At 31.6% G+C, this 19,700-nt stretch overlaps 1 protein-coding gene and 3 long non-coding RNA genes across 4 annotated transcripts; 3 read left to right on the plus strand and 1 right to left on the minus strand.

The window, feature by feature from the left end:
• The first annotated feature begins 1,666 nt into the window (after window positions 1–1,666).
• Window positions 1,667–17,095, plus strand: LOC126772051 (protein insensitive-like). Its single transcript, XM_050492229.1, has 3 exons — window positions 1,667–1,737; window positions 16,580–16,723; window positions 16,957–17,095. The coding sequence occupies exons 1-3, from the start codon at window positions 1,667–1,669 to the stop codon at window positions 17,093–17,095; spliced, it is 354 nt and encodes a 117-aa protein (XP_050348186.1).
• Window positions 1,986–3,313, plus strand: LOC126772008 (uncharacterized). Its single transcript, XR_007669604.1, has 3 exons — window positions 1,986–2,154; window positions 2,241–2,316; window positions 2,705–3,313. It is a non-coding gene; the product is annotated as an uncharacterized LOC126772008 (long non-coding RNA).
• LOC126772020 (uncharacterized) lies at window positions 5,915–6,409 on the plus strand. The gene is made up of 2 exons (XR_007669620.1): window positions 5,915–5,984; window positions 6,181–6,409. It is a non-coding gene; the product is annotated as an uncharacterized LOC126772020 (long non-coding RNA).
• Window positions 10,697–11,803, minus strand: LOC126771998 (uncharacterized). The gene is made up of 3 exons (XR_007669591.1): window positions 11,695–11,803; window positions 11,404–11,599; window positions 10,697–10,952 (listed from the first exon to the last, which is right to left on the minus strand). It is a non-coding gene; the product is annotated as an uncharacterized LOC126771998 (long non-coding RNA).
• Window positions 17,096–19,700: the final 2,605 nt, after the last annotated feature.

The raw sequence follows: 19,700 nt of genomic DNA on the forward strand, positions 1-19,700 counted from the left end.
GAACCAATGTTTTTACCTGTATCTTTTTAAACTAGTATTATACTAAAGTTGTACTAAGCAATATAACCGATTAAGTCCAAATACAGTTAAATAAAATCATTTTCTGAAATGTTTGTTAACCCATATTATACAAATTTCATTATTTAGTAATTATATTTTGTCTGAAAAAATACATGTTTAATATAATATTTTCATTAAATCTATTAACAATAAATTTTGAACGCAAACATTTATTAATTAAAGAACTAAATTTAAGCGGGTGGCCTAGCCTATAAGGTCATGATTATTTTATGTTATGTGGGTAATTGGAATGTCGAAGAGACTTCACCTAGTTCCCATTAAATTTTAGTCTATTTTTTAAAACATTTGCAAAATAAAATTAAAAATAATGAGGTCTCGTTGCATACCACTTTTTTATCCCTGGACATATTTCTATATTTAAAAATAGTGAATTAAATCTTTTCACGATCTAGTAAATCACTAATAAACAATAAAAATTTAATATTTGTTCGTTTCATAATAAATACAAATTATATAAATGAATATTAAATCATCTCGCATGAGCATATATAGAACTTGCGGTGAGGCGAAAAGGTTTTCTACGGAAAGCACAACGGAACCTTAAAATCGAATCAATATAGATTTAGCATGTTTTTATAGAAAATTGGCAACAGTTTATATTAAATGAGTTTTGGATTTTTTTACAAATAATGTAAAATTTTCATTAGTATTCTCAAAAAATCCACTATGGCATTTTGATTAAGCAAAAACAGTTATTAATTTTAATGTATCCAAACATTTTAGATCTGATCTAAATATATTATCTTCTTTTGTGAAATAATTTTTTATAGAATTTCAGGTAAATTCCTATCTACTTTCATTGTCCAGTACCCTAAAAGGGAACATAAAAATTACGACTATAGTTACTTATTGTCTTTGAAACAATTAATGTTTAAGCGCTTTACTGCTGTATTATTTTAGACTTATCTTGTACATTTTCTGGGCAATTAGAAATCTTTAAAATCCTAATATTATGAATAAAATTTATTGAAGTTGTAAAATGTTACTATTTATAAAATATATTTTCTTCATCTTCAATCGCTTTTGTTATCTTAAGGAGATAATCTTCAAACAGGGTTAGGAGGCTTTAGACATTATTAGACAACATTAAGAATTTTGTTATTGAATAAAGACTTATTTCTTACCAATCGAATTATTTCTTTATAAAATGGAACCTTACACATATTTTTCTGTCTCTCGATCTAGACTTTACATATAAGTTTTTTTTTAAATTATAACACTAAGATATTTATTAAAATACTGACACGCACTAAGCTCTTCGATCTTACTTCGAAAACTCTAAAGTTTGATGTAAACTTGACCTAATGATCCAAATAGACTAATATTAATTACGATACAAAATATTTAATAAATTATTATACTCGATTATTTATAGACAGCGATTTTATTTATTCTATGGTCTATATTGTGTGTGACTCTGTTATGTGGTGCTAACAATATAATACCTTAATCACCTACTTATATGGAAAAAATCAATCAATAAATAAGGCTTTTATTGCCTTATATAAATTCTAACATAAATAACGAAAAAAATTAACAACTACCTACTTATACTGACAATGAAATCACCGTGCCTGCCAGACTAATGGCAGAAAACGATTCGACTTCCCACACTTCAGCGACGAGACAATTGTTGCAAGCCGTCTTTCCTAGAAGGTAACTACTAATTCCCGTTAACATTTAAATAGAAATTAATCAAGTGCATTCCTTCTTACATTGTCCTTGTATTATGCTTTGTTTTAAATTTTGTAACCCTAAAAATTTTAATTTTTCAATATTTTAATTTTATTAAAATATTGTATTTATTTTACCTAACCTAACCGGTTTATAAAATAAATTACGGTTATCGAATCGGCATTCATTGTTTCGACATTTATTATCTATGCTGTTTGAGAGATGGCAGCACTACGTTGTTCGCCGGTCAAACATCTTTTTGATCGTTGAGCAAGCGCCGGTCGCTTACCGATGCCTGTCAGTTTAAACGATTAAATATATTCCTTTTTGTAAGTATATTCGTTGAATATACGTCATCTACTTTGTAAAACTTATTTAAGAGGTTCGAGTTACCAAGCCGTAAGTAAAACACATTGTATTCGTTTAGTCGAGGCATATTATTTGTTATTTGAGTAGTATTTAATCGATTCTTCGTTTAATTCCAGTCTTTGTATCGAAACCGTGCCTCTTGCAATATAAGTCATATATTGCCTTATTTCTACATATTTAAACACTCCTGAGGTGAGTTGATGCATAAATTACATTCAATTCAATATATCACGTGGTTCAATATTTATTTTTATCAATTTCTTAATATTTTGTTCAAAAACTGAACATAGACCTTGTCAATGTACTAGGTGACCTGGGTCGAATCCTAATGTGATTCGAATTGTTTAAAAGCTTTGTTCCATTAAATTAAGTATAGTTCATGCTTTCTAATAATATTTTATTGCTAATTAAGCAATAATTTGCCATATTCTGACACTTTAAAAGTTAACTTTAATAACCTCAATTGTTTAGGTTATTACTTGATTTTATTAACTTATTTTTCTTTGTACCTGTGTCTAGGGCATTCTTAGGACCTTCTTAGTATTTATGCAAGATAGGTAATAAGTTGTTTTGTTCACAGGGAGTGTTTATTTTTCTTTAATTTTATATATACTTTGTATATTGCATTACAAAGTAATATAATATTTTTCGGTGAACTCAACCTAGGAATTGTGGCTGATTTGGGGCTGTTGGAGGCTCCGCTGTTTTGTGAAGGAGAGGCTGCTTGTCCTGTGGCCTGCTGTTACTGCTGGTGCTTTTTGCTGCTTCGCACTGCTTTTATTTATTTGTTCACTCATTGTGACAATGCGTTCGGGGTTTGCACTATCCTGCTTATTTCTTTATTTAAGTCTATTACTTAATTTTAACCGATGCCAACTCGCCTACAACTAACTTGTAATATTTTATTGCATGAATGTTAACTTAATTGACCAGATGCTGTCAAGGGCCCACCCCCTGATTTTTTATGTTGTAAATTTTATAATTAAAATTTTATAATCTTTATGATCAGTTTTATTAATGTAACGGTAACTTGGTGGAACGAACACCGTGACAATATTCTTAGTGAAATTAAAATACATTAAAAAAATATAATTTAATTATTAACGTATTAATAATCGAGATTAATATTTGAAAGCATTGTCCGATTTATTTCCATTTAGATTAAAACTTTAATAAAATATGGTACGTAAACGAACCTTTACGTCTTATAAATTTCGTTGTTTGACTGTCATTGATGTAATAGCCAAATATAGAACAAATATTTAGGCGATCGTCGATTTACGTTTACCTATTTACAGAATAAATAAATGTACCTTGAGATGTAAAAACATTACTCGGAACAGATTATACATTAATTTAAAAAATGTCCCTAATGAAAGATGTTGATTCTTATACACGTTTAAGGCTGCCTGTCCACCGTAGCGGAGCGAGGCAGCGGAGCGGAGTAACAGAGTAATGCGGAGCGGAGTTGCAGTCTGTGTATGTCCACCAGAGCGGAGCTAGAAAGTAATGCGGAGCGGAGTTGCGGACTATTTTTCATACGCGGGGATATGAGTACGCGACGAGTTATTTCGAGCTCTCGGCGGCAAGCGATTGATTTAGTGCTACGCGAAATGTCAGTGACAGCAGACATGTTGTCGAAACAGTTAATACGTTATTACTTTACATTACTCGAGGCAGAAGAGTTGGAGTCAGAAGAAACAGAATTATATACCATTTGAACAATTCTATAAGGAAACATAGATTTTGGTTAAGAAATCATATCAAACATCGTTCAGAACACAGTGAATATTTTACCTTTTTCCAAACTTCGAAACATTCGAAAATTCTTATAGAGCTTTAAGATGTACTTTTCATGAACTTAATGAAGTTTATGAAAACTCTGATAGAACAATATATGCATTTTGTCTTTTTAAGGCATCTCGATGGTTATCTCTTAGTTGTTTCCATCGCGATTTTGCAGTTTTCACTGAAACAGTTAACATACACAATGTATTCTATGGTCTATTTATAAAAAAATAATAGATGCACATACGTTACGTATAATTAAATAGGTTTATTTTTAGGTATTTAGCAACCGGTCAGTCATTTACAACGATGGGAGAGAATTTTAAAATTGGATTGAAAAGTGTATCGAGAATAGTTGATGAGGTTTGTGATGCTTTATGGAATGTATTGCAACCTCTTGTTATGCCGCAACCAACCGAAAAGGACTGGAAAGAAATCGCAAAAGATTTTGATGAACTATGGCAATTTAAAAATTGTACAGGTGCTCTTGATGGCAAGCACGTATACATCAAGGCTCCCTCGAAAACTGGGTCCTCGTTTTTCAACTACAAAAAGAGGTTTTCTGTAGTATTGATGTGTTTAGCTGATGCCAGAAGAAAAATCATTATGATTGATGTGGGCTCTATGGGGAGATTTTCTGACGCAGGAATTTTTGATAACAGCGTTTTCGGGAAAAGTCTAAAAGAGAAGAGATTAAATTTACCTGCGCCGGCACCATTGTATCAAGGTGGCGCAAAAATTCCGTTCGTATTCATAGGAGACGAAGCTTTCCCATTAATTGAAAATTTTATGAGGCCATACCCACGTGATAAGACTAAACACAGAAAGAAAAATATTTAATTACCGATTATCTAGAGCACGTCGCATTGTTGAGGCAACTTTCGGTGTATTGACGAGAAAATGGTACGTGTATCGTAAAGACTTCGAATGCAAAATAGAAACAGTTGACAAGGCAATAAAAGCAACATGTGTTTTGCACATTTTTTTAATTCAAAGACAACCAGATTATATAAACAATATTGAAAGTAACATGGAGCAAACATTATTATCTGTTGATGATATTACAGAAACACAACATTCTAGTAACGATGGATATGAAGTTCGCGAAATGTATTGTTCATACTTCAATAATCAGGGGAAGGTTCCATGGCAAGATTCTAGAATTTTGAAAAGAATCTCTAATCAGTAATATGGTTTAGGTATCGGATATTATTTAGGTATTCTTCAGTTAAATAAAAAAAATTATAGTTTAGTTAGCATCATATTTTAACTCGACTTGTATGGCACTGAGCATCTTTTGTTTAAATGATCGAAAAAATATATGAACATACGCCTACTAGAGGGTATTATAGAATAAAGATTTATAATATTACTTACCATGCGATATTTTTGTTTCAATGATTATTTGGTTCCACGCAGCATCTTTTGTTTCATTGCATTTGTAAAATTTTGAAGACGTGTTCCAAATGCACGGAAACTTTTTCACACTATCGATAAGTTTTTCATCCATTTTCTTCACTACGTCGTCCACAAATGCACTAGTCAGACTACGCTGGTCACTGGCACACTGCGGGGCGCGAGCGCAGCCCGCACTCGCTTCCCCGCTCCACTTCCCCGCTCCGCTTCCCCGCTCCGCCACCCTACTCCGCATCTCCGCTCCGCTTACCGGTTTTGTATGAATTTTTAAACAAGTTCGCAATTCCCTGTCCACTAAAGAGGAGCGGAGATTTTGTGCAATCTTATTGGTTAATATTTATCCGTTTCTCCGCTCCGCTGCCTCGCTCCGCTCCGGTGGACAGGCAGCTATAATATTCAAGATGTAGGATATAATTAGTGTCACTTTGCCTCAAACTGAAAACTATTCTGCGACACCAAATGGTAAAATAAAGGATATTAATAAAAATGATTAAATTAAAAATAAAACTCTTTATAATTCTAGCTACTCATTCCTTAACTGGAAAGCAAGCACCGGCGTTTGTGAACAAACTACCGAAAAAGCAATTGGGCCCCAAATTAGTAGACGATATTGTCAACACCGTCGCTGAAAAGTGCAATGTTCCTAAAAGGATTAGGTTGGTATTCATATTTTAATCCCATAACTTTTGTACCTTTCAACTTTTTAATTTTAAGATATTTTATTAATGGAATATTTTTGTGTTATACCATCTAACAAAAGAAACAGATAACATAAAACTAATTATTAGAATTAATTAAGTAAATGAAAAAATATGTTTTTGTAGTCCGAAGACTGTGTTAATAAAATTACAGGAGCGCCATTACGACGAAATGTTCGGACGAAGCAAAGTTATATAAAAATCGTCAAAGGTTCAGAAAAAGCACGAACAACAAAACTGAGAGAACGTTCCGCCATCTTCTGAGAAGCGGACGAATCCACCACAGTTGAGATTAAAGAGACAAAGATCTAATATCAATTTGTACCATTTATTAATCAATTAAAATATGTAATTACTTTTAAATAAAGTATAAAATATACTAATAGCTTTTTTGACAAAATAATAAATCAAGTTTAAATTTAAATGTCATGACCAAAAAACTGCGGTTAACTGTAGCTATGTATATGAAAATAAAGCATAACGGTATCTTTTATCAAACATTGTAAAGCAGTGTGATGGATTAATCTTGAAACTTTCTCTGTATAAAAAGAGTCGTACGTACTTAGTTACTTAACTCAAAATAATATTAAAATTTTCGCAATTCGTAGCACTGGTACAGGTACGATACGAATAAAATAATAGCTTTACAATTTTACCTATATTTTTATTATACATTTGCCCTCCATAGATTGGAGACATATTTGAGGCTACAACAATGTTCGTTAAGATTTGCTTATAGTAGGTATGCCCTAGTAACCATGTTATAAAGTTCGATGTAATTATTAGTATGTTACAATAATAATCAATGAATCGGTAATCTAAAGTTATAGCCAGACAGTTGTCTGACTATACATTTTCTTTTTTACGTAGAAGGCCATTCTATTATGCATTTTTTATACTTCGTCACTAGATGGCGTCGCAGAACATCGATATCTACGCCGTTCAACCGAATTCCATCCAATTATTATATGTGTGTAAATCTTTTGTCCCTTATCGCGTAATTAGTTTTATCAAGGTCGGATACTCAAGTAGCGAAACAAACTGGACAGTTGGTGCGTTCATTGTGTGACAAACGATTCTAACCCTGTGAAAAGACAGAAATAATCCTTATATGGAAGATTATACAATCTTCGATATAAAAACGACCACGGTTTTATCCCTAAATGTAGTTTCTCAGTGATGATTTTTTATGCCATAGCATGACGCAATCTTATATTGCATTAAAATCCTGAAGATAATAGGATTTTCCAGTTTTTATCATTCATAACTTATAACTATTTATCATGTAAGTGCTGACAGCGAAACCTAATAAAATGTCTCGATTTTAGATTTAAAATTGCGACTCGATGACAATGTAAACAAATAAATACGGAGTCCAATAATAAAATTAAATGCTTCGTTATCTATAAATATGTTATTTTAATTTATTCTTTATCCTATTTAACATTCTCTTTGAATTTATTAAATATGCATTCCAACTCAAGAGGTTAACAAAGAATATATGTGGCAAACATGTTTTATAAATAATTTAATTGAGTGTTTTAGATTGCAACATCTGAGGAGAATGCTAATCCAGTACCATATATAGATACTGAAACACTATTGATAACGGAAACAAAAACAAACAATGCAACGGTTTTTGGGTGTAGTTGGAAAACCAAAAAATATTTTAATTAAAAAATAAATAAAAAGTAAAATTTAACCTCATTTTGTTTTAATTAAATCCTGAAAATTATTTATCTCCCAAAACAGGGAATGCAGTTACTATGACAACATTATATGCATAAATTGACATACTATCTTTGTTTCAATCGCGGTTGCACGGGGACTTGGTCCGTTAGTTTCTTTGTCGACGTCAAGAATCTAACGTTTTAGTTTTCCAAATATACTGTTAACCACCCATGGTGGGACAAGGAATGTTGGCATTTATGATCTGTAAAAAGTTAAATGTTAATATTTTCAATTTAACTTTTTAGCTTTTATTTGATAGTTTGCTCTTTTACATAATACTATATTTTAAGAACGAATTATGATAACATATGAAGAGTTTTCTATCAATGAGATAGGCCTGCCATACCAAATTTTAATTAATGTATTTAATATAGAAAAAAAATCAGATCAGATTTAAAAACGGCGTTATTCCCGTGCCCATAATGAATATCACAGATTATTTTATATCTCAACCGTAGGCAGACAAACTAATGCTATGATCTCAACCAATTATATCATGTCTATTGAACGTCAAAAATTGGTTATTTGTATTTACTCCTCTAGTAGTTAGATTAGGCTATCGGTAGATGTAATGTAAGGAGTAAAACTTAATATATTGAAACAGAAGGTGAGCCAGGATAGCGAAAGAAGTGTTGTGTTGTTATAAACAATATTCATTAAAGAGGCAGAGTAACCACCCTGTTCAAGTTCAACAATAATTATGATTGTTCATTGTAAATACATCGCTTTTTATACAAAAGTTAAATCATTATAATGTCGGTCGTTGTAAAAATCATATCACGAAGTTAAATAACATTAAAACAAAATTTATAATCAAATTAACTTCAATAAATATTAGGTTATTCTAAATTATATACGCGTTGGTCGTAGCGTTGTGTTTAACACTCGGCCATCCTGAAACTGCCGTGCCCCACGGCTGGTAGAGTTTTCACCGGCATCGGATATCTGGAAAAAAAATGCAGGCCAAAAGTATATCGTTTCATATTAATGTTACTAATTAGTAATATGTTATTTTTCTGTTACTTATTATTGAAGCCTTTACCAGTGACACATATTTTTAGTCACACAGACGCTTTTAGTCAAACAGACGCTTTTAGTCACGCAGACGCTTTTAGTCACACAGACGCTTTTAGTCACACAGACGCTTTTAGTCACACAGACGCCTTTAGTCTCACAGACGCTTTTTGTCACACAGACGCTTTTTGTCACACAGACGCTTTTTGTCACACAGACGCCTTTAGTCACACAGACGCTTTTTGTCACACAGACGCTTTTTTCATGAAATTTCATCATTTCATACATTAATTACTTTGATAAAACAATCTTTACAATTAATTAAACATTCTGGTATGTAATAAGATGTACCTCCTAACTCGTAATAGACCCCGTGTATCAAATACGATTTGTTCTCCGTGTATAAATAATCAATAACCCGTTAGGGTCCGTGTCTATGTCCGTTAGGACACGAAGGCATAATTACATTTTTTATATTAATATTTTCAGTTAAGAGTACAGGAAAACTATTTATAAAGTCATTTGAATCTAAATTAATACCTATAACGTCAATGTTCAATTTATTTGTCGTGCAAAACGAAACACATGCGGCGGTGGTCACTAAGCTAACATGATTTTGATTAATCAACGTATGGCCTATTATTAAATCTATGTCGGGAAGATGATATCTCAACTTGTCCATTAGTACAATATTATCAACATTTACTTCTATCTCACATTTACCTAAAGAATGTAATTGACTGCTCCCAAAGCCCAAATTATATTAGAGGGTTAAAGTTGTAGTTTTTTTTTTTTTTGCTATTGCGAGGGAAAGTAAATTTAATTTGCTGCCTGTATATATGCGATTCAACCGTGACCTTTCATAAGCAATTATCATACCATACATAACCATACATAAGCAATTTTCTTAAATAAGTCTAACAAAATATCGTAGGTACTTTGTAAAACGTTGCTGACCTTTTGTGTGGGCTGGCTTGAACCGCTTGAAGAAAACCAGCACGTCGCGATGCTGTGCCACCAGCGATGACAGTACTCGCAGCGCGTTGTCGCCTTATAATCCTTCGTCTCGTGCCCCGTTCGACGACATCTGCGAGTTCTTGTGTCCTTGAAATAGTATTCGACGAAACACCTTCAGCGCGGCCTCTTCTCCAAGTAGATCGTCTAGCGGAATTCTCTAGTGGAATTCACCATTTCAATCCACCTCTTATTATACAGGATATAGCATCTTCACCACTAATCTTGCATTTCTTAAGTAATGACATTTTTCCGTGAAAGTTCTTAGTCATTGTCTCAGATTCATTTTTCTTTCTTGCCAACATTTCTTCTTCTTCTTCAGATGATATAGATGGATCACTGTTCCTTTTTTAGTTCCCAAGACCAGATGTACGGTCCTGATATATTTTTAGGCCGATCCCAATTCTGAGATGAAACAGAAGGTGAGCCAGGATAGCGAAAGAAGTGTTGTGTTGTTATATACAATATTCATTAAAGAGGCAGAGTAACCACCCTGTTCAAGTTCAACAATAATTATGATTGTTCATTGTAAATACATCGCTTTTTATACAAAAGTTAAATCATTATAATGTCGGTCGTTGTAAAAATCATATCACGAAGTTAAATAACATTAAAACAAAATTTATAATCAAATTAACTTCAATAAATATTAGGTTATTCTAAATTATATACGCGTTGGTCGTAGCGTTGAGTTTAACAATATATAAATATTCGTATCACAATTTATAATGGTATATCACTCACACTATAGTAGTACCGTAGACAGATAAGCTTAGTTTCTCTGTCTACGAGTAGGAATAATTAATCAATTAATTATTACTAATTTCACTGCAGTCCATGTTAACCATATTAAAAATGAAGTTGTTTTGATTAATTTTATTAAGTATTTCGTAAATATTAATGTTTGATTAAAATAAAACGACAGCATCCGTGTCTGTCTTAAAAATTCAGTTGGTTGGCGAAAATATTATTCAATTAAAAAATTAAATTTTAATAGTTATGTTAAACAAATGATATCACACGTTCTCAACTATTGCATACGGCCAACTCTCCTCCTTGTTCCAAGCTTGGGACTGGCACTATGAGTCCCTATCCAGCGGCGGAGCTACGTAGCGTCCAGACGTCCACGATCCACGTTAAGAGGATACTGCATTTTATGCATTTTTTCTGAAACATTAGATACCGTAACAGCCTGTGAATGTCCCACTGCTGGGCTAAAGGCCTCCTCTCCTCTTTTTTGAGGAGAAGGTTTTGGAGCTTATTCCACCACGCTGCTCCAATGCGGGTTGGTAGAATTCACATGTGGCAGAATTTCAGTGAAATTAGACACATGCAGGTTTCCTCACGATGTTTTCCTTCACCGTAAAGCACGAGATGAATTATAATCACAAATTAAGCACATGAAAATTCAGTGGTGCTTGCCCGGGTTTGAACCCACGATCATCGGTTAAGATTCACGCGGTCTTACCACAGGGCCATCTCGGCTTATGAAACATTAGATAACATAATCGGTATTCTAAATTTTCAGAACTTATTTTTTTAAAATTATTTATTGGAGCCCGCAACTTTTCTTAAAACAAATAAAATAGTCACATAATAGATTGATAATCTCACATACCTGTAACTTGTGTCCCGGTTCCCTTGACCCCATTACCTAATTCTAATTTTTAGTTTACTATTAATTAGATGAATTTGAGCAATCGGAGTTATAGGGAGAAATATTTTCTTTCTTAACTTTTTAGCGCTTCTTCTTATTTTGTACGCGTGTTCTAAACATTTTGCTTTCGTCAGCACATTTTGTTGTAATACTGGTTCTAAACACAAGAAACAAGAAAAATTAATATAAACTGATATAAAATCAATATATCTTTTGTAAGAATACCCCAGTAAAACAATCCTTCATATTTACTTTAAACATTTTATTCTCTTCCACACGTATCTTGTTATATAATTTTTTACTAATTAATATTTTACAATTCAATTACAATTTTTATTTGAATTCCTGCAATCACCCTGGCAACCATCGAACGAGTCGATCTTCCCGTGTTTTTTCTTTTTTTATATATCGCGTAGTTTTATACGCTCAATAATTTCCAACCAGTGTTAATTTAGTTAAAAATATTACAATTATTTTCTAAAAATCTCAAAATAATTATTAAAAATCAGTCAAACCTTACACTCGACTATCCAGATAACGTGTATGACCCCATACACGTCTCAGGTGAGAACCTTACACTCGGTAAACTGACTTATCGATTGCATGAAAAATAAATAAATTAAAAAAAAAATTAAAACCACAAATTAAACTATCGTAATTCATATTACTTACATATACAAAAAAATACAATACATTACGATAAAACTTTTAGGATTCAAACTTTAGATAATTACATTACATCAAAACAACCATATCACAGTATAAACAAAAACTCATAGATTTACTAAACATTTGTCAACCATTGTCCGTAATTAACTCAATTTTATATTTTTTCTTTAACCCTTAAAACTAAATTATTATCAACAATTTTACCATAAAACAACCAACTTTTTCAACATTTTCAATCCTTAAAATTAGGTATGTACGTGACGAATACAGGTAGCGATCCATTCTCACCCATCCATTCTCACTCCCGTCTCTCGCCAGTACATACAACCATAGAAAAAAGTAAAGTCGTGAACCAATCCGAACTCCAATAGAAAATCAAAGGTCAAGTTGCGAATCCATCCATTCTCGCTCTTGACCTGTAACAATACAAACACATTTTGTAGCCAAAATATCAATCAATCAATAATATCAATTACAAATATCCGAAAAACATGGCAAAATAGAATTAATTACTCTGATTCTTCGTTGTCATCATCATCGCATTTCATATCACTATTATATCAAGTTCTAACGAAGCAATACGGCTGCATTCGATCTGGCGCTACAGCAGGTTTACCCTTGTTTTCATTCCCTTAAAACCAAGAATAGGCTATAACCAGCCTCTTTATATCAATCATCTATACATATAACAAAAATGTAACCGATCGCTGTCTCTACATGAAAAAAATAGGAGTAAAACTATTATTGGGGGCCTTTATCAATGCAATAGAACCCAAAACAATGTTTGTTTGTCTGTCCGTTTGTTGCGGCTTGATTGATTTGCATGCGGTTTTCACTAATATATTGTGGAAAACTTCACATAAAATTTAGTATTTGCTTAATTCAATCGGTTTATAAATAGATAAAAAGTTATGTCAATTTCAAGAATCACGTTGAACATTTATTCGATAAAAAATGCTACAAAACAACTGTTCAGTTGAATTAGCTGAAACTCTAGCTTAAGCTTATAAATGATAGTCTTTAAAATGGTGATGATTGAAAGTTGAAAGGAAAAAAAACAAATTAAAAAAATATATCAGTTTCAGATATTCAGATTCTTCCAATGTAACTTACATTCAGATCTATATGATCAAACACATAAAATAGCTTCATGCAGGATTCAGCTTATGCAGGTCCATTGTCGGTTAAACGCGCCTACGCTTATATATATAAAGCACGCCGATTGCCGCGCTGTAGTGTGCATCAAAATGACTGTACAAAGTGATAGATCAGCTTTAAAATACTACCAGCATGTAGTACCCATTTAGTATCTTTATTTAAATATTTGGTAGCTATGCATACTTTTTTTAACAGATCACTAACTCAAAAATAAAGATTTTGTTTATTATATATGCTGTTGACTTCAACTGTTGACGTTATTTGCATCGAACACACGTATATCGGAGACGCATGGCGTTTCCTGGTAACAGGGACCTGGTTAATCTCTGTCCGTATTCGTTGTAATACATTCTATTAGATTAGGGTAGTAGCTTATTTAAATAAACTGTATATTTATTACGAAATAAAAACAAATTATACCAATATATTTAAATTATTAGGATTTGACTTAAGAAATACCAAAGATTTTATGAAGCCGCCCACCAAAATTATATTATTTAACACACTTGTCCGTCCTATCCTTGAATACAACAATATAATCTAGAACCCACATTAAAATGGACACATTAAATGACTAAAAAGCATCCAAGAACGTTCTCTCTTCCACCTGTCATACAGTGAATCTGACCTTAAAAGTATTCCTACCTACTGAGATAGGCTTCAGCACTATAAGATGACCTCCCTAAACTCCAGAAGAATAATAACTGACATGCTTATGTTGCATAAAATAATAAATGGAACATTAGATTGTAGCAACTTTCTTCAACAAATTAATCTTAATGTATCTTCTCTCTTATCTCTCAAAAACGTCTACAATCACTTTTATATTTCTACATACAATTCAAATCTCGGACACTATGCTGCTAAGGAAGGATCTGCAGACTATATAATGCGCTTTCTAAACAGCACACTAACCTATATATATTAACCTTAGAATTATATAAGTTTAAATAATTGTTTCTCAATACATAATGTTTTGTTTAAAATTGTATTATTATTATTTTCATTATTTTAGTTTTTACAGTAACAGTACAGTAATAGCCTGTTAATGTCCCACTGCTCGGCCATGGCCTCCTCTCCCTTTCGAGGAGAAGGTTTGGAGCTTATTCCACCACGCTGCTCCAATGCGGGTTGGTAGAATACACAGGTGGCATAATTTGAATGAAATTAGTAATTTTTATTACTATTGAAATACATTTTATATTTTGTTCTGTACTTAACTCATATTTGCACAAAAACATTATTCCATGATGTAATGTACTTTTAAGTGTGTATCCTTTATTGTAGATACTTAATAAATACATAAATATATGTAATACACATTTATTTTGTTTTTCGATACTATATATTTAACTAGCTATCCTACAGGTATAGGATAAATGGTTGTATGGATGTCTGTGATTTTAAAGTAAGAAGCATGAAATATCATTCTGATGTGAAAAAGTATATTAAGGCGTTCTTTTTTATCAGGGGACTTCCAGTGATGCTTATAGTTTTACTTAATATATTTGATTGTGACCTAAATGGGTTGAACCAAAATTTATTTTATACATGATCATATGCACAATTTTTTCAAAATATTCAGGTTAAACAAAACTATTTAACCAACAAAACTTTATTTTTCTATACTAACGTAATAAGGCTTAAGAGTTTGTTTGGTCGGACGCGCTAACCTCAGGAACTGCTGGTTTTATTTAAAAAAATATTTTAGTGTTGGATAGCCCATTTATCGAGGAAAATTTTTGGGCTATAATATAACATCACGCTACGACCAATAGGATTGGAGCATCAATTAAAATGTTAAAAATACATGAAGATGTATACACTTTAGCTTCCGTTGCGTGCGCTGCGTAAACGGTTACACTCTTGAAAGAAAAAAAAAGTTGTTCTAAAAAAAGTCACGATAGCATACGTTTATCTTTTAAGGTTAACTTACTATAACCTTTTCTATAGTAACCAAATTTGTTTTAAAATAATACATTATTTGCGAAGTCATTTTTATAAACATGGCATTAATTCTTATGAAATATACCGAGGTAAAATTATAGACAGTTTTTATTACTTTTGTACGTTTTGAAATATTTCAACAGCTGGTTAAGTAAGTTGTTTGAAATACAAATTTAAATTTCAGTTTTAATATACTCAGTTTGAATAGACACAATTTTCTGCTTCTCAAAAATTCTGTTTTTTACAAGCCCAACCTTATGTTGTCCTATCTAAATCCAGGCAAAAACCAATAAATACTAATATCCTACGAAAATAAAACTAAAAATGTTGTATACCTATTCTGAAATATTAAACTTCGTAAATGAGTTCACAGTATGTGAGTATTTTAGTCTTAACGAACAGCCCGAAATGGTCGATGTACAAGCGTGGCAAGGAATTTCTATTTTGTCAATAGCTTGGAGTAAGCCTTCTCTAGTTTTAACTTTTTTTTTCATAAACACAATCTACTCAAGTCTTAACATATTCCTTTATGAAACGGGACATTTTTAGAAACTAAAAATTTTTAAAAACGCTAACTTAACCTAACCCACATATTCGATATCATCGTGATTCATTTACACACCTTATACTTCGCGCCTTTAGGAAATACCCATCAAAAATTACTTTGTCTTTGTATAAATTATTGCTCAAAATATCACAGATTCTTTGTAATTCAGTAAGCAGCCAGTTATCGTTGATAATGGCCAAGATACTAGAAGTCTGTGCTGAGATTAATTTTACCGTGTCTGTTATCATTTCTATTTCCTGTTGGATCTCTGTCTCTTATTGCCATTGATAAGACTATTCCCTAGTACTCCAACAAAACTAGTAGTTAAGTAGCTGATCAGGTTCTATGCATCGTAATAGTCTTACGCGCTTAACGCACATACATCTGTGCATTGATTGTACACCGTAGGATCGAACTCCGGCGAAATGTTTTTGTAATCAAGTTTATTGTTACTAGAATGTTCACTCTGTTGAAAAGAGCATACTCATTCCTTAAAGGCCGGCAACGCACCCGCAAGCCCTCGGGTATTTTTAACAATATCAAGTATTGCTATTTTGCGGTAGAATATTTGATGAGTGGGTGGTACCTACCCAGACGAGCTTGCACAAAGCCCTACCACCAGTGCTTATATTTTACCTTTACTTCTTATAAATCTCGTTGTTTGACTGCAATTGATATAATAGCCAAATATAGAACAAATATTTTGTTATATTTCAAGCATACTTGTAAATATTAAGTACTCGTAAATATAGGTAGTTTCAAGCATACTTTGGAAATATTAATAAAAATGATTAAATTAAAAATAAACCTTTTTAGAATTCTAGCTACTCATTCCTTAACTGGAAAGCAGTCACCAGCGTTTGCGAATAAACCACCGAAAAAGCAATTGGACCCCAAATTAGTAGACGATATTGTCAACACCGTCGCTGAAAGGTGCAATGTTTCTAAAAGGATTGTTAGGTTGGTATTCATATTTTAATCCCATAAATTACCGTACTACCGTACCGTACTATCGTATTACCGTACCATTTAACTTTTAAATTTTTAGATATTTTATTAAGAAATTGGAATATTTTTTGTATTATAACATCTAACAAAAAATCAGATAACATAAAACTAATTATTAACAGTAATTAAGCAAATGACAAAATATGTTTTTGTAGTCCGGAGACTAAGTGTTAATAAAATTACAGGAGCTCCATTACGACGAAATGTTCGGACGAAGCAAAGTTATATAGAAATCGTCAACGGTACAGAAAAAAGCGCGAACAACAAAACCGAGAGAACGTCCCGCCATCTTCTGCGACATCGGACGAATCCACCACTGTTTGAGATTAAGTTCAAATAAGCTTCCGATAGCAATTGTCAGCAGCTATTCAAAATACCATTCTTTTCAATTGTCCTTTCCAGGTATAAAATATAAGGTTTTCGGCTAAACTCTTAATATTTCTATCTGTATCTTTTTAATCTAGTAAGTATATTAAATTTGTACTAAATAATATAACTGATTGAGTCCAAATATACAAATTTCATTATTTAGTAATAATATTTTGTCTGAAAAAATACATGTTTAATATAATATTTTCATAAAATCAATTAAGAAATTTGAACGTAAACATTTTTTATTAAAAAAAAAATATTTAAGCGGGCGGCATAGCTGATACATTCATGATTAGTTTATGTTATGTAGGTACGATAACCCACATAACATAATGTCGGAGAGAATACTGTAAGTCTGTTCAGCTAGAGTTCCCATTACATTTTAGTCTATTTTTCAAATAATTTGCAAAAAAAATTCCATTAATTTTTTTTCTGTCTCATTACTTACCACTCTTTTTTAATCCCTGTACATATTTCTATATTTAAACATAGTGAATTAAATCTTCTCACGGTCTAGTAAATCACTAATATAACATCTAATTTAAATAAATTTGTTTGCTTTATAATAAATACAAATTATATAAATAAATATTAAGTCATCTCGCATGAGTACATATAAAATTTGCGAGGCGAAAAGGTTTTCTACGGAAAGGATAACGGAACTTTGAAATCGAATCAATATAGGTGTAGCAGTACGCATAGCAACAAGAATACACACGCCACGCATGCCTCATTATACAACATCATCGTTTGAAACAATGAATAGTTCTGAAAAGAACTGTTTATTTGAAACAAGAAGCAGCATGCAATGACGTAGTATGACGTAATGTCAAGCTCTTAAAAGAGCTATTTTATATTAATATAATAATCTTCGCTTCAATTGGCTTCACTTCTTCAACGAAAACAACTCAACTTGCTGACTTCTTGAAACACGTCTTACTCCCGCGCTTAATTCCCCACTACCGACGATGCGCGGCTGATTTTACAAATAATCGTTTTACAGCGGCGTCGCGTTCAGTCAGTTCGAGCGGCGTAAACAGTTATTAATTTTATAATGAACCAAACATTTTAGGTCTGTCCTAAATACATATGAAAGTAAAAAATAAAAAATAAAACAATATGAGGAAATAGTTGAGAATCTCCTTAGCTATTTTCAAGATGCTTAAATAAATAAATAATATTTTAAATAACATTAAACACTATATAAATAAATAAATTCTCACCGATATTGCCAATTTAGTGTCTCAGTTACTCTTGCAAGAATGTCACTTAAACCTAGATAGGTAATGTTATGTACATATATAGTTAGTTATATGGGCGCTGGACCGTGCTGCCGTCTGGTTTCATTGTAAGTAATAAATTAAACCAAATTTTTATATATATTTGTAAAGCGATATCTAATTCAGAACTTAGACAACACGGGAAATATTATTAACAACTTTTTGCTATAAAGTGAATAAAATGTGGAATAATAAATTATAATTCATAATTTAAAGAACTTTCTCATTAAAATAATTTTGGTATGATCAATGAATTAAGCAAGTCACTAACATTTTGTACTTACGGTGTTAACATTATGATTTCCTTACAGATTATTATAAGTAACGAATTAAATTAAATAAGATTTAATAGATATTTTGGGTATGTTTTATGATTATCTAATATTGTTTTAATAATTTTGAAATGTAAATATGATTTATTTTTGTCACGACTCTGTAAACTCGATATTTCCGGTGCATGTTTTTATTATAGTGAGTAATAAATAATTAAGCTAATTGAAATATATTTCGACTTTTAATTAAGATAAAAATAATTTAATATTGTTTTTATAATTATAAAACGTTAATATTAATTATATTTGTAATAAAGTACATATGGTATATTATTGCTAAAAATAAACATGTCGTAATTTAGTTATTTAAAAAGTAAGGATTTGCTGGCGGCTGGCATTCTTTTGACGATTGTTGTACTGAGTAGCTGATCAAAAATATAATTAAATTCATTTATATTATATTGTCTCATTATTATGGATCCTGGGGACAATTCTGGCGAGTCGCTGACATACGCTATCACTCAACGTAGATGGACGAAAATTTGCAACCCGATTAAAAAATCAACTCGCTCGAGGGGCTGTTTCTTAACCAGCAGACGATCCCATTGTTTCGAAATCAGGTAAATAAGCTGGCTTTACTTTCGGCTCCTTTCTGTTATTTTCTTTTATTTCATATTGAATGAAATTTTGTTTCACAGCGGCTTAAGGTACCAAGAACTTGCATTTATAAAAAATAATGTTTTTTAGCCTTCAGGTTTCCTATCTTCTTTCTTTGTCCAGTACCCTAAAAGGGATCATAAAAATTAGGACTAAGTTATTGATTATCTTTGAAACAATTAATGTTTAAGCACTTTACTGCTGTATTATTTTAGACTTATCTTATACATTTTCTGGACAATAAGAAGTCTTTAAAATCCTAATATAATGAATAAAATGTATTAAAGTTGTAAAATGTTACTATTTCTAAAATATATTTTTGTCATCTTCAATCGCTTTTGTTAGTTT

The sequence above is a fragment of the Nymphalis io genome, chromosome 11 (genome assembly GCF_905147045.1).
Source record: "Nymphalis io chromosome 11, ilAglIoxx1.1, whole genome shotgun sequence".
NCBI classification, from domain to species: domain Eukaryota; kingdom Metazoa; phylum Arthropoda; class Insecta; order Lepidoptera; family Nymphalidae; genus Nymphalis; species Nymphalis io.